Source organism: Aethina tumida, chromosome 1, assembly GCF_024364675.1.
Source record: "Aethina tumida isolate Nest 87 chromosome 1, icAetTumi1.1, whole genome shotgun sequence".
Lineage (NCBI taxonomy): Eukaryota > Metazoa > Arthropoda > Insecta > Coleoptera > Nitidulidae > Aethina > Aethina tumida.
Genome location: NC_065435.1, coordinates 79,173,694 through 79,188,415, shown reverse-complemented (window position 1 = coordinate 79,188,415; position 14,722 = coordinate 79,173,694). Strand labels below are relative to the sequence as shown.

Sequence of the window (14,722 nt, the reverse complement as noted above, 5' to 3'; positions counted from 1 at the left end):
GCGACACTATTATTGTCTCCGTTCCGCGTTAGCGTTTTCAAATAGGCCGTCTCAGTCATACCATCACACGGATTAGAGAAGTCACATAACCTCAACGCGCAATTGTGGGAGGGGGCAAAACTTGGAGGGCAACAATGGGAGACACGCTCAGTATTATGTGAGATGAGACGCGTGGCGATCGCGTTTTACCACAAACATTAAATCGAAAAAATACCAATAATGAAAGAAGGCGGTTGTCTGGGCCAATACGCGCAGCAGGCGCTGAAACTGGTGTTCGCATTCGTGGACATGGTGGTGCACTGGATATTCAGAAGAATGTACGGGGGGGCGCACACCGATTTGCCACCCATCGAGGATTTGATTTTGCTGGATTCCGCGACGACGCTCGCATTCAAAATACGCACGCAAAAGGTACAGTTCACTTGTTCAATGTAGTCGTATCCGGCGACTATAATTTATAAATTTACCCATTTTACCAATTTACCTTGATTTAACGTGGAGCGTCGAGAAACGCGAATTTGACACATCAATACGGTGATAAGTTGTGCGTGTGTGTTATCGCTATAATTGACTGATTGAACCATTATAGATTTATTAATCGCTGAAAATTACCAACACTACAACACTTTCAGACGATGGTCAACTCGATGACGATGGAAAAATAATTATAATAATATATATTATATTTTCTTTCATTATTGTAGACAAACATCTCAACACTCAACGCTATTTTTATATTCGTCATGGTTTTAAACAATATAGTATAAATCACTAAAACTAAAATAGTTCCTCTGAAGATCCGGTTCAACAGGTAAAATTGTCATTCTTTTACCTTGCGTCTAAAGAACGTCTTGGTGCGAGCAAAGTAGTACCTGATAAATGATAATTGTAACATTTCTTGTTTTTAAATTACAAGTTACATTCATATATCTCTATAACTTTGGACTTGAGAATGAACGTCTTGAAGGTAAACGTACCCAGAATAATCGAGTCGAATTAACTCGTGAATGGGCATGAATAATGTTGTGTTATATTATTTTAATTCATCTTTGTGGGAGACTTAATGCAACATCCTGTCACAATTATAATAGAATACTTTGTCCTAATTTGATGTTTCTCCTGTTCAAGTTACGAGAGAATTATTACATTAATACTTTGCTGGATTGTTGTTTGATACTCGCATTGTGCAAATGATAAATAAGTATGTAAACAGTGAATTTATATTTAGATATTCATTCACTCTGTTATTTTTGGCTCGCGTTTTTCTAGATACTTTATATTGTTTTGTAATATGAAACTTTCGCTCATCGTGAAAGTTGATCGATGTTAAATAAAAAATTTAGTTTTTCACTAGAAAAAACGATTTTTAAGAACAATTTAATATAATATAATCCTGTATCGTAATATTATTAATATTCTATTTACAACATACGCACAATTTATTTTAATATTCAGCAATTCAACAGTTACTGCTATATTATAATATAAAAGTGTATTATGTATAGTACAGATAATTACTATAATCTAATAACAAAACAAGTTTTGTCTCTTGTTTTTATGACACAACAAGTGAATATAAAATACATTACGTTGGAACGTACAGGTTTACATGCTCAAAGTACAAAATCTATATATAGATATCGAAAATCAGATTAATAAATTAAATACGTTGATTAATGACATTTTTATGGAATAAAATCTTCGAAACATTGCCAAACACCATAAAAAAAACGTGACTAACGCTATCAAATATTTAAGTAGTTCTATATTTAAATTTTGTGGATACATGAACATTTTCTTCGTTTATTTATTGCTTATATATTGAGTTGTTTATTTTAAAATCAATCTGTCAACAATTTTACAATTTATTTCCCCGTCAATAAAACGACAATGGGATCATTTTACTTTGGTGGCAGCTTCTATTCACTGTAGTGAAAGTGTTTATGATAGGACGAATAAATTTATACGCCGTAACAATAAATGAGTCACCCGGAACAGTTATCGGACGTGAAGTGCATTAAAAACCCGTTTTCATTTAACAATGCTAAGGAAACGAAATGGAATAATATCGGCTTCACCTCGTCTACCGATAATCGATAATTCAATGAATTTATTTATTATATTAGTACAATACATCGATTCATACAGTACAAATTACCTCAATATGACTAACGTCTGCGATACCATCGGAATTAGTGTATTGTCATGTAACAACAAATATTAATATGTGACGTGTTCCTTTTTTTGAATTCATGTGGACTTGTTGCAATGCCACAAACTGCTAAACTAAGCGTAATTGTGCTAATTAGTTAATAAACAGCTAATAATTGTTTAATTGTCCTTAGTACAAAGTCGGTGTGGCATCATTGTGTCAAACGACGTTATTTCCTGTATTTGTATCCTATTATTTTGCTTCAGCGCCAAAATACACCAAAATCGCTCGATACAAGCGAAACAATACTGAATAAAATATGTATAACGTACTATAAACAAGGAGAAAAATATAAAAACGCAACTGACAACGCTTAATATAATATTAATGACCCAAGCATTGTTTCAGCTAACCAGTGAACAAGTTTTGGAGTCGTTTATCGAACGGATAAAAGTAGCTAATCCGATATTAAACGCAGTCGTGGCCGACAGATTCGAAGAAGCAAGAAAAGAAGCGAGGGCCGCTGATAAACTAATCAAATCCGGGGAAATACCGCCCGAAACGTTGGAGAAAGACAAGCCCTTCCTCGGCGTACCTTTCACCACCAAAGATTGCATACCCATCAAAGGCAAATAAAAGACCTAATTCGTTAAAAATTCTTAATAATTTTCAATTTTAGGATTGATCCATTCGTCGGGTCTGGTGCGTCGTAAGCACCGCATCGCCGAAGAGGACGCGAAGGTGGTGGCGGCGCTGCGACTCGCCGGCGCCATTCCTATAGGTCTCACCAACATTTCGGAGCTGTGCATGTGGTGGGAGAGCTCGAACAATGTGCACGGCCGCTGCAACAACCCGTACGACTGCACGAGGACGGTCGGCGGTTCATCGGGCGGCGAGGGTTGCGCCCAAGCCGCCGCCCTGTCCGCCTTCGGCATTGGTTCCGATATCGGCGGTTCGATTCGTATGCCCAGCTTTTTCAATGGGGTTTTCGGCCATAAGCCTTCGCCGTTCGCCGTACCGAATCACGGACAGTATCCACAACCAATTACCACGGAGCAGGCCACGTTTTTGGGTTTGGGGCCGATGTGTCGACGGGCGGAGGACTTGGTGCCTATATTTAAGGTCATAGTCGACAAGGTTTATTTGGAACAATTGAGACTGGATGAGAAAGTTGATATAAAAAATATAAAGTTTTATCTCCAAGAGGGTGACACGAAGGCATTTTTGGTGTCCCCGGTGGATCAGGAGATTAGGGAATTGTTTGGCAAAATTAGTTTGCATTTAAATAAGGCTCATGGCATTAAAGCAACCAAAGTAAGTTGTAAAATTACACATACCAACAACGAAAACTGAACAGTTTATAAATATAATATTGTTATAAGTTCTGTTTAAACGTTTAGATCATAGTACACATTGAAATAAATAAGCCACATTTTTTATGATCTATTGACTGGTAGATAAGATAAAAACTCAATTTATTTCTTCACTGTTTTTATGTTTATTATTTTATTATTTATTATTATTATTTTTATTTCTAATAATAATAATCATTTGATAGGTGTCTTTGACAAAATTCGGTGAGAGCGCTCCGCTGTGGTTTGCAAACATGAAAGCGCCCACCGGACCAACATTCCAGGACCAGCTGGCGAACCTGGAGGGGACCATAAACCCTTACCTCGAATTTTTAAAATGGACCATAGGCAAATCGCAACACACATTCATCGCTCTAGCAACCGCCATCGCCGACAAAGTTGGCTGCAAATACGGCGACGCCAAACACCAATCGCTGGTGCAATTGAGGAACGAGCTGAAGCGGGAGCTGTTGGACTTGATCGGTGATGACGGGGTGTTTGTTTATCCGACACATCCGACTGCTGCGCCCCATCACAACGAACCCCTGTTCAAGCCGTTTAATTTCAGTTACACCGGTATTATAAACGTGTTGGGTATGCCGGCGACCCACTGTCCGATGGGGCTAAACAAGGATGGCGTGCCGATAGGGGTGCAAGTCGTGGCGAAGCCCAACAACGATAGGTTATGTCTGGCCGTTGCCAGGGAGTTAGAGAAGGCGTTTGGTGGATGGGTACCGCCTCACACGGACGTGTAATGTTTTTGTTTTGCTCAAAATTCAAGAACAGTGCCAAGAACTGACTTTGCACTCGATCGTGATCTGTTTGATTGTGATTTATGCATTTTTTATATGTTTAGATGTTTAATACCAGTAGTTTAGTACTGGTGAATATTTTTGTAATTATGCAAAATCGAATTGTTGTATTTTTTGTCGGCCGTTTGTGGTTAGTTTTGCACTTGGTTTCATGATTCTAACACTGTTATCAATGTAATTATTTAACTCAGGTCTCTATATATTTACCATGTTTATACTTATACAATTCTATAACATTATTTTTATATTGTCATATATATTTTATATATACTAAAGACTGTGTATAAGTGTGTTTTATTTAGTATTAAAACCTAATTACTCCTCTGTTTCTATGCAATAAAACATTTCAAGGTAGTAAAATTATTTTCTTTAGTTCCAAATAAATATTTTATTACTACTACTATATCACTAACATATTCATGTTGTTAGAGAAAGCGTTGATATTATCATACAGGAAAGGAAGTATGAAATGAAATGCACACATGCCAGTTAAATATTCATTTAATAATTAGACTAGAAACAATAACAAACATATAAATAAATATAACATTAATATAAATACTTAACAATAAATTCGTTAAAGTAAAACAATACGTGTAAATTTATTATATACAGCACATTAAAGCTAAAAATATTTCAACAATATGTCAGTATTGATTTATACACTCTTACATTGGATTCATAAATATAATTACACAACGAGTATCCATCAACTACAGTTTAATCACAAGCCTTAAAATTTGTGTGCTTACCAACTATTACCTATTTACAACTAAATTATGCAAATGGCGCCGGCTCTATAATAAACAAATCTCGCGTGAGCGCAAACGATATTTACAGAATTCACTACATTCAATCGTCAAAGTTTCTCTGAAACCGTGGACTTCTAGACGTCACTCTAAACTCAGGGGGCATGTTATAACACTTGCAAACACAACAGGAAGGAAATCTGAACCAATCAGAGAAAATACCTCTACACTCGTTGTTGGGATCGTAAGCTAATAGCCTGTGAAGTCTGTACTGTTGTTCGCACCTGCAGCCTTCCCGACAGTACATTTGACGATTCTCGAATGTACACTTTTCCCAGTGGACGTACTGTTCAAAAGGGTACATGTTTAGGAGTGCTAGAACTTCCCCTCTTGTATTGTTAGCCCAAAATGGTGCAACCACTTCTTCCTTCACAGGACAAGCATTACTAAAATCAAAATTTAATTGTGCAAATTAAACAACCATGATAGTGATAAACTAACGCAACAAATTTATTCATTTTTTAAATATTGCGTTAATTTTTCATATAATAACTAATAGAACAAGGGAATTGTACTTACACACCACGCATTTTGTAATTAACGTGCACCTTTTTCTTTGACGGGTCTTCCATGTCCTGAAACAAAATTGCACCAGGTTTGTTCAAACCATCTGCAAACTCCTCCTGTTCTGCTTCTACTTCACTGCTTTCAGTACTGGAAAATCCTCCTTCTGCTGACTCGCCAACTCTATCGTCAGCTTCCATCACGTTTGGAGTCGTGCTCGTCTGGTCCGTTGTAGTTTCAGTTGTTGAGTTTTCTTCGTTCAAAGAGATTGTCGTTTCTTCGACTGTGATCGTTGTTGAAGATTGTTCCAGTTTTGAGGTGGTGCTTGCAGCGTTCGTGATCTCATCTTCCTTTTTAACTGGAACTTTGTCCGATATTCGCTCGATGCTACTCTTTTGAGTAGTTGGTCGTACAAGCGGAGCGGTCTTCAATCCCGCCAGTTTAATTGCAATGGCGGGTTCTTCCGAGTATACGAACTTCGTATTTAAAACGTCATCGTTTTTAACATCGTCCCGAAGGAAACGTGGTTCCCCGTAGTTTTCGAAGAAGAAGTCCTCATCTTCGAGCACTTCGTTTTCTCTATCCTCTTCGTGGTCGTATCTCGAGTACCTGGGGAATTTTCTGGCGGGCGGTTGCCAGTCTCTCATTGGATCTTCCTCGCCTAATTCTTCTTGAAGTTCCACTCTCAATACGTGTCCATGCCTTTGGTCGCCGTACATTCTTCTCATCAATCCCTACAAGAGTAATTGGATTATGTTATAACGCGATATAAGACAATAATTGTTGTTAGTACCTGATTATCTCGCACGAATCGTTTGACGGCGTGCCAAGGATATGATTGGCCGGCCGACACGCAATACCCCATGCGATTTAAGTCGCATGGTGGTTGATACATTCTTCCGGATCTATAAGGACGACCGCAGGCTGCTTGGTCGGCACCTCCGGAGTCGTACCCGTAGCCTACGGATCCATAGGCACACAGCTGAAAAGTTAATACAAAATTAAAATTTGGTAATCGTACAACATAAAATTATCGAAAGGTAGGCTCGGTATTTAGCCCTGAAGAACGTGACACGAAATTGTATTGTGGGAACGGGCTTTGGGTACCGTTTTCGTGATGTTTGGGTCTCTAGGCCATCACTTTACCCAATCGAAACTGAACAAATAATGACGCGGTCTCATTGTAATAAACGTGGGAGCGTACAAACCGATCGATGGACAAAAAAGATGATAAATCTTACGATCAACCGTGACTACAAGACAAGAATTGTCGGTACTATTTGCCAATCCTAACAATATACATAGACATGTAAACGGAGATTTTAAATCATCTAGGGTTAAAATTTATTATTGAAACAGTTAATCCGAATATTCTTCTCCGGAGGATGGCATTGTACCGCATTTTTTACGGTTGCTTTTCTAACTCGCTCCTCATTAATGACGGGAAGTACCAAGATTGTTTAGATTTCGTTCTAGTAAACAATGCAAACCGTTACCCCAAATTTGCCCCAAATATTTATATTTAATCAGTCAGATATCTGGACGATACATATTTTTTTGGATAACATGTGTCTGTCGTTATCTCATTGATAAAATTTGTTAACCACAAAATATATATTTTTGGAATCGTTACAATAATAATTTAATTACCTTAGAAATTCATAATTGCCAAAAAATAAATTAATAAAACATGAAACATGTGTGTTTTTTAACGGAGTAACACCTACATAATGCACGTCTGTATTATGAACTTATTAAAAACATATGATGATAACTAAAGGAGGAAAAACCGAAAAACCAAAATGTGTAATTATCACCGTCAATGAACTTTTCGAGGTCGAAAAAAGTGTAAAAACAAGGTTGTCCACAACTTTCCATTCCCTAGATACCACAGCAACCACCGGTACTTAAAAAGCCCAAGACAATTTTTTCCTATCAAATTTACGAGCAATGAGTCATCTTATCTATGTATTTAATTTTTAGGCCCGGTTATTATCATCGGTATTTCACTTTCCAACAACCTGTTCTCTTTGTCTCTGGTAACGGTACCCTAAAAATTCATTCAAATATTGTCGCACGAGGGACATTTAAATGTTGCCGATTCCTCACCTCATTCGGTGTTCCGAAACGATTGGCATGAGCTGACGACGGCAGTTTTCATCCGACTTTGAAAGGCAGGAAGATGGTTCGAATTTGAGACTGTCCAAACGGGCGGTTTTAAACAAGGTCCGCATCTGGGTCAGTGTGTCGGCGCGGCGTTTTTATGCAAGAGACGCGCTGCCGTTGCACTATTGCTTTCACGCCAATCTTCGATCCGATCCGTTCTTCATTATACCACGCACTGTTGGGAAAAATATAATCCCTTCCTTCTTTTTGATGTTACTCGCAAAAGTCGTATTATCGTGTATTTCATACAAATAATTTAGTTAAATTTTTTGTAATATTTTGTTAGACGTAGAAGGCGAAGAAGTTACTTACAGCCTTTTCTTCCACTATGCGATTATTTAAATGTTTAAGTATGTAAATGTTATGGCTCCTCTAATTGCTTAATTAAGTGAATGTAGGAAGAACATTTCTTATGGAGGTTTTAATTTTCTTCATCATAAAATCACTAATGTAATCTTTTTGTGTATTTGCTTTTCTTTTATTACTTTACATCTACTTGTTGTTTATGCAAAGTCAAAATAAATTCATTTATTTTCTTTCTTCGCCTTCGTTTCAATTTTATTATGAACTGCGACTCCAAAACACCTCAAAGCAATCAATTTCACCGTTCCTTACGCATTTCCACGGACAATACAAATGATCGAATTTGAAAGTATAATTAGACATCTAAACAAACAGTAGTAAAACCGAGTACAGCTATATTCGTAGTCAATTGTCCGATTTCGAAATCCAAACAGAGCGGCTATCAAAACCTCGGCACGTCCATTACGAAGCAATCAGAGTGAAAACAATCATCGGAACAACGTGGGCACCTAAAACTACACGAATAATTTCCAGCGAATCCAGTTCTTCCGATCGATAAACGAAAGTGCCAAGTGAAAATCACTCGATTTGGACCATATTTAATATGAAATTAAGGTCGAAGAAAAACCAAAGGGTGTTTTCACTTGACACTTTCGATTCGAGATTTCGCAACTGATTCAGCGAAATCTCGAATCGAAAGAGGATGTCGTGGACCAGTGCGGAGTTTCTAGTCGTCGTTTCGCACTCTGATTGTTTTCTAATTAGTCACTAATGATGGTTGGAGTGATGCTAATTGGATTGCCTCATTTGCATACCCGTACACATGTGCTGCAATTTGCAATTTCTCGACTTACAAAATATAAAATTGTTGGTGGAAAAAATCTTTGTCTCAAGGAAGGAAAAAGGAAGAAGATATAAGATCCGATGGCGGCATCTTATTAGGATAAACGGGCACACGCAGGTTCAAACAAAATTATTATCTGTTAGCAGAATTATAACTGTTAACACACTTGCGCCGTTTATGGCAGCGTCTTGCGTTTTTCCTTGTCGCCCGAGACGAATTGTGGGGACCGCCTCTCATCATGCCGCGTTCATGTGTAAACGCACCACGATGCAAATCGAATCGATCGCCGGGGAAAGTCGTCATATTAATGAACTTTGTGACCTGATTCGAGGAACCACGACGAAGACATGAAGGTTCTTTATATTTTTTCAAAAAATTTAAGGTGGATCAGACGAGACTGGAATAATTTAATAATAATGTTCAATTATTAAAAATTTTTTTAATGAACAACCAGGGAATTGGATATTAAAAATTAATGAAATAATATTCTATTTTGATAGAATTCAATATCGAATTCAGTTACAAGTTTCTTATATTAAACTTACCAATAAAATTAAATTTCGCATCATTATTCACATAATCCACCGTACAAAAAAAAATTAATTCGCTTCAAAAATTGCACAGAATGGAACACATAAACACCACCCCATAAAAGCGGCGCACCTCATTGTCTTGTTCTTCGACCCAGTCACTTGATGCGAAAATATAGAAACGGAGACGCGAGAACAGCTGAAGATGGCCTAGTGATGCGGTCAGCGTATCGTCAGTGCCGTGCGAGGACTGAATAAAATGGTAATGCGGCGTGTTTACTCGGTGGAAATGGGGTCTCTATAGTCAGATGGTTCGAAACCGTAAAGAAAAAGTGTGTCGATGTGGGCTGTTCGCGAGTTTCAGTCGGGCTGACATGGTATTCCACGTGTAGCGACTTGGTGAATGGAGCACCAATCGGAAATCGTCAATAAATCAATCAATTTGTGTGTGTCATGGTTTGGGCTTTTATTTAGCGTGTCTGGATTTGAAATTTTTATTGGTTTTAGGGAAGTGGTTTTGTCTGTGTCACTTCTACAAGACTTTCTTATAATTATAAATGAATATTGAGAGTGTTCAAAATATGTAATATTCGTAAATGAAATCTGTTTAAATTTATATTTTCGGTAAAGTAAATTTATTTATTTATTTTTCATTTATTCAATCAAAATATATTTACAATTAATACATACATGTATTTACTCTAAATCCTCTAAATTTAAACCAATTTAGATAACTTAAATTTATATGATTGATGATTAAACTATGTGATTTGCGACGTAATATCAAATATTAAATATTTAGAAACCATTTCATTTATTTTATTTATAATACATATTCTTTAAATTTGAGGAATTACAACTTTCTATATCTTCATCTTTGATAGTAATTCAACTGACTACTAAATTTAATGATCTAATGATTTTAGATAATTTAATAATTTATCGGGAAATACTTTACACCCCAATCCTTATAAATATTATCCATAATTGTCTTAATTTAAATGAACTTAAGTTGGAAAGATGTTTGGATTATTTAAGCATAAATCAACAATTACGATAACTATCTATGAAAATTTCTATCTATGCTCTGTTTACATTTACGAATGACAAATGGCACTTAACCTACAACACTGCCACCAAATTAAAATGTGACAATTTAAAACGCACTGAAAAATGTTCGACGTCCTAAACATGTCCAGGAATGAGACGGTCCTAAACTACCGTGAGAGTTTATTGCGTAAATCAGACGTGGACCTGTTACGCGGTCCATATTGGCTTAACGACTCCATAATATCCTTTTATTTTGAGTATTTGGAAAACGAAGTATTCGACAACCATCCCAATCTACTGTTCGTATCACCAGAAGTCACGCAGTGCATTAAAATGGGACCCAAGAATGATATCGGCATATTTTTGAATCCATTAATGAGCGAAGGCAACCGAAAATTTGTGTTCTTTGCGTTGAATGATCACACTGAAAGTGATTCTTCTGGAGGTTCGCATTGGAGCCTTCTAGGTAACATTGCCCTAACATCACAGTATCACAGTAATTAATTGTTATTTGTTATTTAAGTATTTTCCAGTCCAGAAAATGCATTTTTCCACTTTGACTCATCGAGTGGAAGTAATCATAGGGAGGCAAATGAACTGTCACAAAAACTGAGCCACTACTTTCACTTACCAATGTTAAAATATGATGAAGGCATATGTTTACAACAAGGAAACAGTTATGACTGTGGTGTGCATTTAATTTGTAACGCGGAAGTGTTAGCACAGTATGCAATAAGGAATAAAAGAATTAGTGGCAGTCCTAAAATCAATCCTGATATTGTGGCTACAAAGAGGCTGGAAATTTTGGATATAATTGAGAATTTGAGGGAGAGGTGATTTTTAATGGAAAGAAAAAATTGGGAATAACTGTGATTAAGAGCCAGCTTTAGCAATTATAATAAAATTATATTTATTATATGTATTTATAAAATAATGTTGTGCAAAATTGTGAATTAAATCAGTGTTGAGAATTGTTTCATTTTATTTCTCATTTTCCATACGTTTTCATATAATTCATAGATGGTTTCTTTGTTGCATTGAGAAATCTTTGTTAGTGAAGTCTATGATCTAATTTCCATTATATAAATCAAATTTTATTTAATAACAATGTCTCTAAATCCTGAAGAAATCGTTTATACACGTTTATGGAAGGTTATGGGTTTACAAGAAACGAAATTACCTTTATAACGCAGACATAAACCACGTATATAAATATTGCCCTGACAGATAAAATCTGTTCGAACCAACGCGAGTAAGGTTGTTTTATCTACAGCCACTTGTAAACAAAAATCAATTCGAATAAAATGGGATCCTACCGTCGCGTATTGTTTAGTTCCACCACACGAACATAATAAAATTGTAGCCACTCGGATCCGGACAGTCAAACGTGAACAAAAAAAATGAAAAGCCCTTCAACGCAACAACTGGTAAAGACTAATTTTTCTCAAGATTTGGAGAATTGGATGACAAACCTCCCAGAAAGTCTTAAAACTGTACCGATCATTTTATTAGCAATACCAGGTATGTTGGGTGAATATTAATTTTAATAAGTTAAATTAAAATGATTGTTGTGATCAGGTTCCCATGATAGTTTCACTGCAAACATCACCCCTGATTCAGACTTGTCTCCAGATGCAGAACCAATATTGCAATATCTGAGTTGTTTTGGACCATGTGTTAAATATTTTATAGCAAACTGGTCAAGAACACAAACCTACATGGCCACACAACAATTGAATTGTGGAATTAGGTATTTTGATTTAAGATTGGCCACAAAAGAAGGCACCGAGAATTTTTATTTTGTTCATGGATTATATTCTGAGAATGTTTCTACTGTTTTTGCAGAGATTAAGACGTTTTTGGATTCACATCCTGGTGAAGTAAGTGAACAGTTTTTTTTAACTAGATAAGTTTATTTACTACTTGAATGGAGTTATTGATTTCCAGATGTTATCACGTTTAAGGTGTTCTATTTGTAGCTAAGAAAGGGCTATTGTTTACATATGTTCATGGCTATTTCTAAAATTACGATTCAGTGTTTAGAGAAATATTAAAACAACATGTTTTAACTAAAACTTTTAATTAAATATCACAGATCATCTTATACTAAACATTTTGTGAAATATATATTTGAACCATTTGTGCAAAGTTTAATTAAAAACTTGTAGCAACTCCAAGTCCTCTAAAATATCTTTGATTTTATTCCTATCTATAGGATCATTCCCATCTAAAAACATGTCTATATCTAGCTCATCTATACTTAAATCATTATCTGAATATTCAGAATTGCTGGACCTAATTTCATGTGGTTTATTTTTTGTAACTGATCTTGTTGTGTCACTTTGCGGGGAATTTGCTGGGCTTTTAATGTTTCCGTCGAGCATATCTTCAAATCTTCTATTCACAACTAAACATTGCTCACCTACTGGATATGGACATCCAAGGTCTACACATAAATAAACAGCAATATCCAGGTGTACCTGTTTCAATTCCAATTGTTTATTACAAAGTGGACAATAGTGGTTCTGAAAAATAAAAATAAATTTTAGGACGTTTTAAACAACAATTTACAACTTGTATTACTTGTTCCATGTTTATGTTTTAGTGACTGTAACCTCACTTATTCTGACATGTTGTTTAACCATAGAGAAACAATGAAATAGATACTGAAAATTAAATTATACATTTCATAAAGATATAATTTCAATAAACAAGTCAATTTAATCTACAATCTTAATAAAAATTTGAAAATTAAAATTCTCATCTAAAATTCATATACAGATTTTATTATCACGTTGTTTTACCATAGAAAATAAAAAAAGTTAGATTTAGATTAGATTAGATGCTGTTTTTGTTGATATTTTTTTTCATTTTATTTATTTTTTATATAAAATTATTTTATTAGTCATTAGTTTATTACAATAATTTGTTGTATTTTATTAAAAAACATTTTCATTCAATTTTAGATGATAATTTTGGACTGTCAACATTTCTATGCCTTTACCCAAGACGATCACAATCGTTTCATGGCCTTAATCACTAAAACATTTGAAACCAAACTGCTGCCTTATTCCGAGCACATGGAAACACTCACTTTGCAATATATGACCCAATGCCGATATCAGGTGAACCTCTTTTCTGTTTAATTTAATTATTTTATGAATTTTGTTCTAATATTATTTTGTAGGTGATAACAATTTATAGATCGGATGCGATGCGCTTCGGGCAACCTTTTTTGTGGCCTTCAAATAGTTTTCCAAATCCTTGGCCAAACACTGTATCCACGACTACTTTATTTAATTATCTGAGCAATGGTTTAAAATACAGGGACAAAAATGTCGGTTATATTTCCCAATGTGTTTTAACACCGGACGTTAGTTTTGTTACAATGAATTTATTCAGTAAGCAAGCCATTTTCGAACTTACGACTTTGCAGTAACTAATGAAATTTTAGGTACTTTAAAACAGAAATGTGCGGTGGAAATAGAAGAAGATAGGAAGAAATGGATAACAGAACAAAGTTCAGGTCCTCAGGGTTTGAATGTAATAATCGGCGATTTTATAGATCTCAACGATAATGAATATTGTAAAAATGTTATCAATTTAAACAATGACGTGCTCAACAATTACTCTAAAAAGAAACGTATGAGTATGCCCCAAATTCATAAAGGATAATTTTGTTTGTGCATGTGTGTACTAGTAGTAGAATTATTATTGTAGGCATAATGTTATGAAAAATTTGTGTGTTAACCAATTATTTTTAAGATGATTAATTAATAACGATTTAATTTTAAATTTTGTCCTGTATGTATGTCTAATCCACTTATCTTTCAAAAGTTTGATATACAATGTTTCTTATTAATATTTCAATATGAAAGTTATGAGTATTATATTATTTAATATATTCTGTGATTACTTGTACAAATTATTTTTTTTATTTCAGTTGTAGATTTTATATTCTGTGATAATTTTACTTTATTACTTTCAAAACCAACAGATTTGCCTTAAAACCAGCCTTACTACAACTCTTGTCCACTAATACTTTAAGATGCCTAATTAGTATTTTAGAATAAGTTGTTATATATATGGTTATACAATCTTGTTAATGATCTTATTGTTAAAATATAATCTAATAAATTTGAATCAATATTTTAATTTTATCATACATAATAAACAAAAATACAAAAAAAATAGCGATGA

At 35.0% G+C, this 14,722-nt stretch overlaps 4 protein-coding genes across 4 annotated transcripts; 3 read left to right on the top strand and 1 right to left on the bottom strand.

Moving 5' to 3' along the window:
- The first annotated feature begins 78 nt into the window (after positions 1–78).
- LOC109608419 (fatty-acid amide hydrolase 2) lies at positions 79–4,603 on the top strand. The gene is made up of 4 exons (XM_020024849.2): positions 79–411; positions 2,561–2,780; positions 2,832–3,466; positions 3,711–4,603. Exons 1-4 carry the CDS (start codon positions 220–222, stop codon positions 4,257–4,259), a joined length of 1,596 nt encoding a protein of 531 aa, XP_019880408.1. The 5' UTR covers positions 79–219; the 3' UTR covers positions 4,260–4,603.
- Positions 4,604–4,848: 245 nt separating this feature from the next.
- LOC109608801 (protein spaetzle 4) lies at positions 4,849–9,713 on the bottom strand. Its single transcript, XM_020025352.2, has 4 exons — positions 9,488–9,713; positions 6,423–6,611; positions 5,645–6,363; positions 4,849–5,511 (listed from the first exon to the last, which is right to left on the bottom strand). Exons 1-4 carry the CDS (start codon positions 9,509–9,511, stop codon positions 5,169–5,171), a joined length of 1,275 nt encoding a protein of 424 aa, XP_019880911.1. The 5' UTR covers positions 9,512–9,713; the 3' UTR covers positions 4,849–5,168.
- Positions 9,714–10,592: 879 nt separating this feature from the next.
- On the top strand, positions 10,593–11,493 carry LOC109608889 (sentrin-specific protease 8). Its single transcript, XM_020025446.2, has 2 exons — positions 10,593–10,988; positions 11,046–11,493. The coding sequence occupies exons 1-2, from the start codon at positions 10,646–10,648 to the stop codon at positions 11,357–11,359; spliced, it is 657 nt and encodes a 218-aa protein (XP_019881005.1). The 5' UTR covers positions 10,593–10,645; the 3' UTR covers positions 11,360–11,493.
- A 199-nt stretch (positions 11,494–11,692) lies between these two features.
- Positions 11,693–14,665, top strand: LOC109608657 (PI-PLC X domain-containing protein 3). Its single transcript, XM_020025173.2, has 5 exons — positions 11,693–12,043; positions 12,101–12,402; positions 13,489–13,647; positions 13,710–13,923; positions 13,977–14,665. Exons 1-5 carry the CDS (start codon positions 11,923–11,925, stop codon positions 14,195–14,197), a joined length of 1,017 nt encoding a protein of 338 aa, XP_019880732.1. The 5' UTR covers positions 11,693–11,922; the 3' UTR covers positions 14,198–14,665.
- The last annotated feature ends 57 nt before the right edge of the window (positions 14,666–14,722 follow it).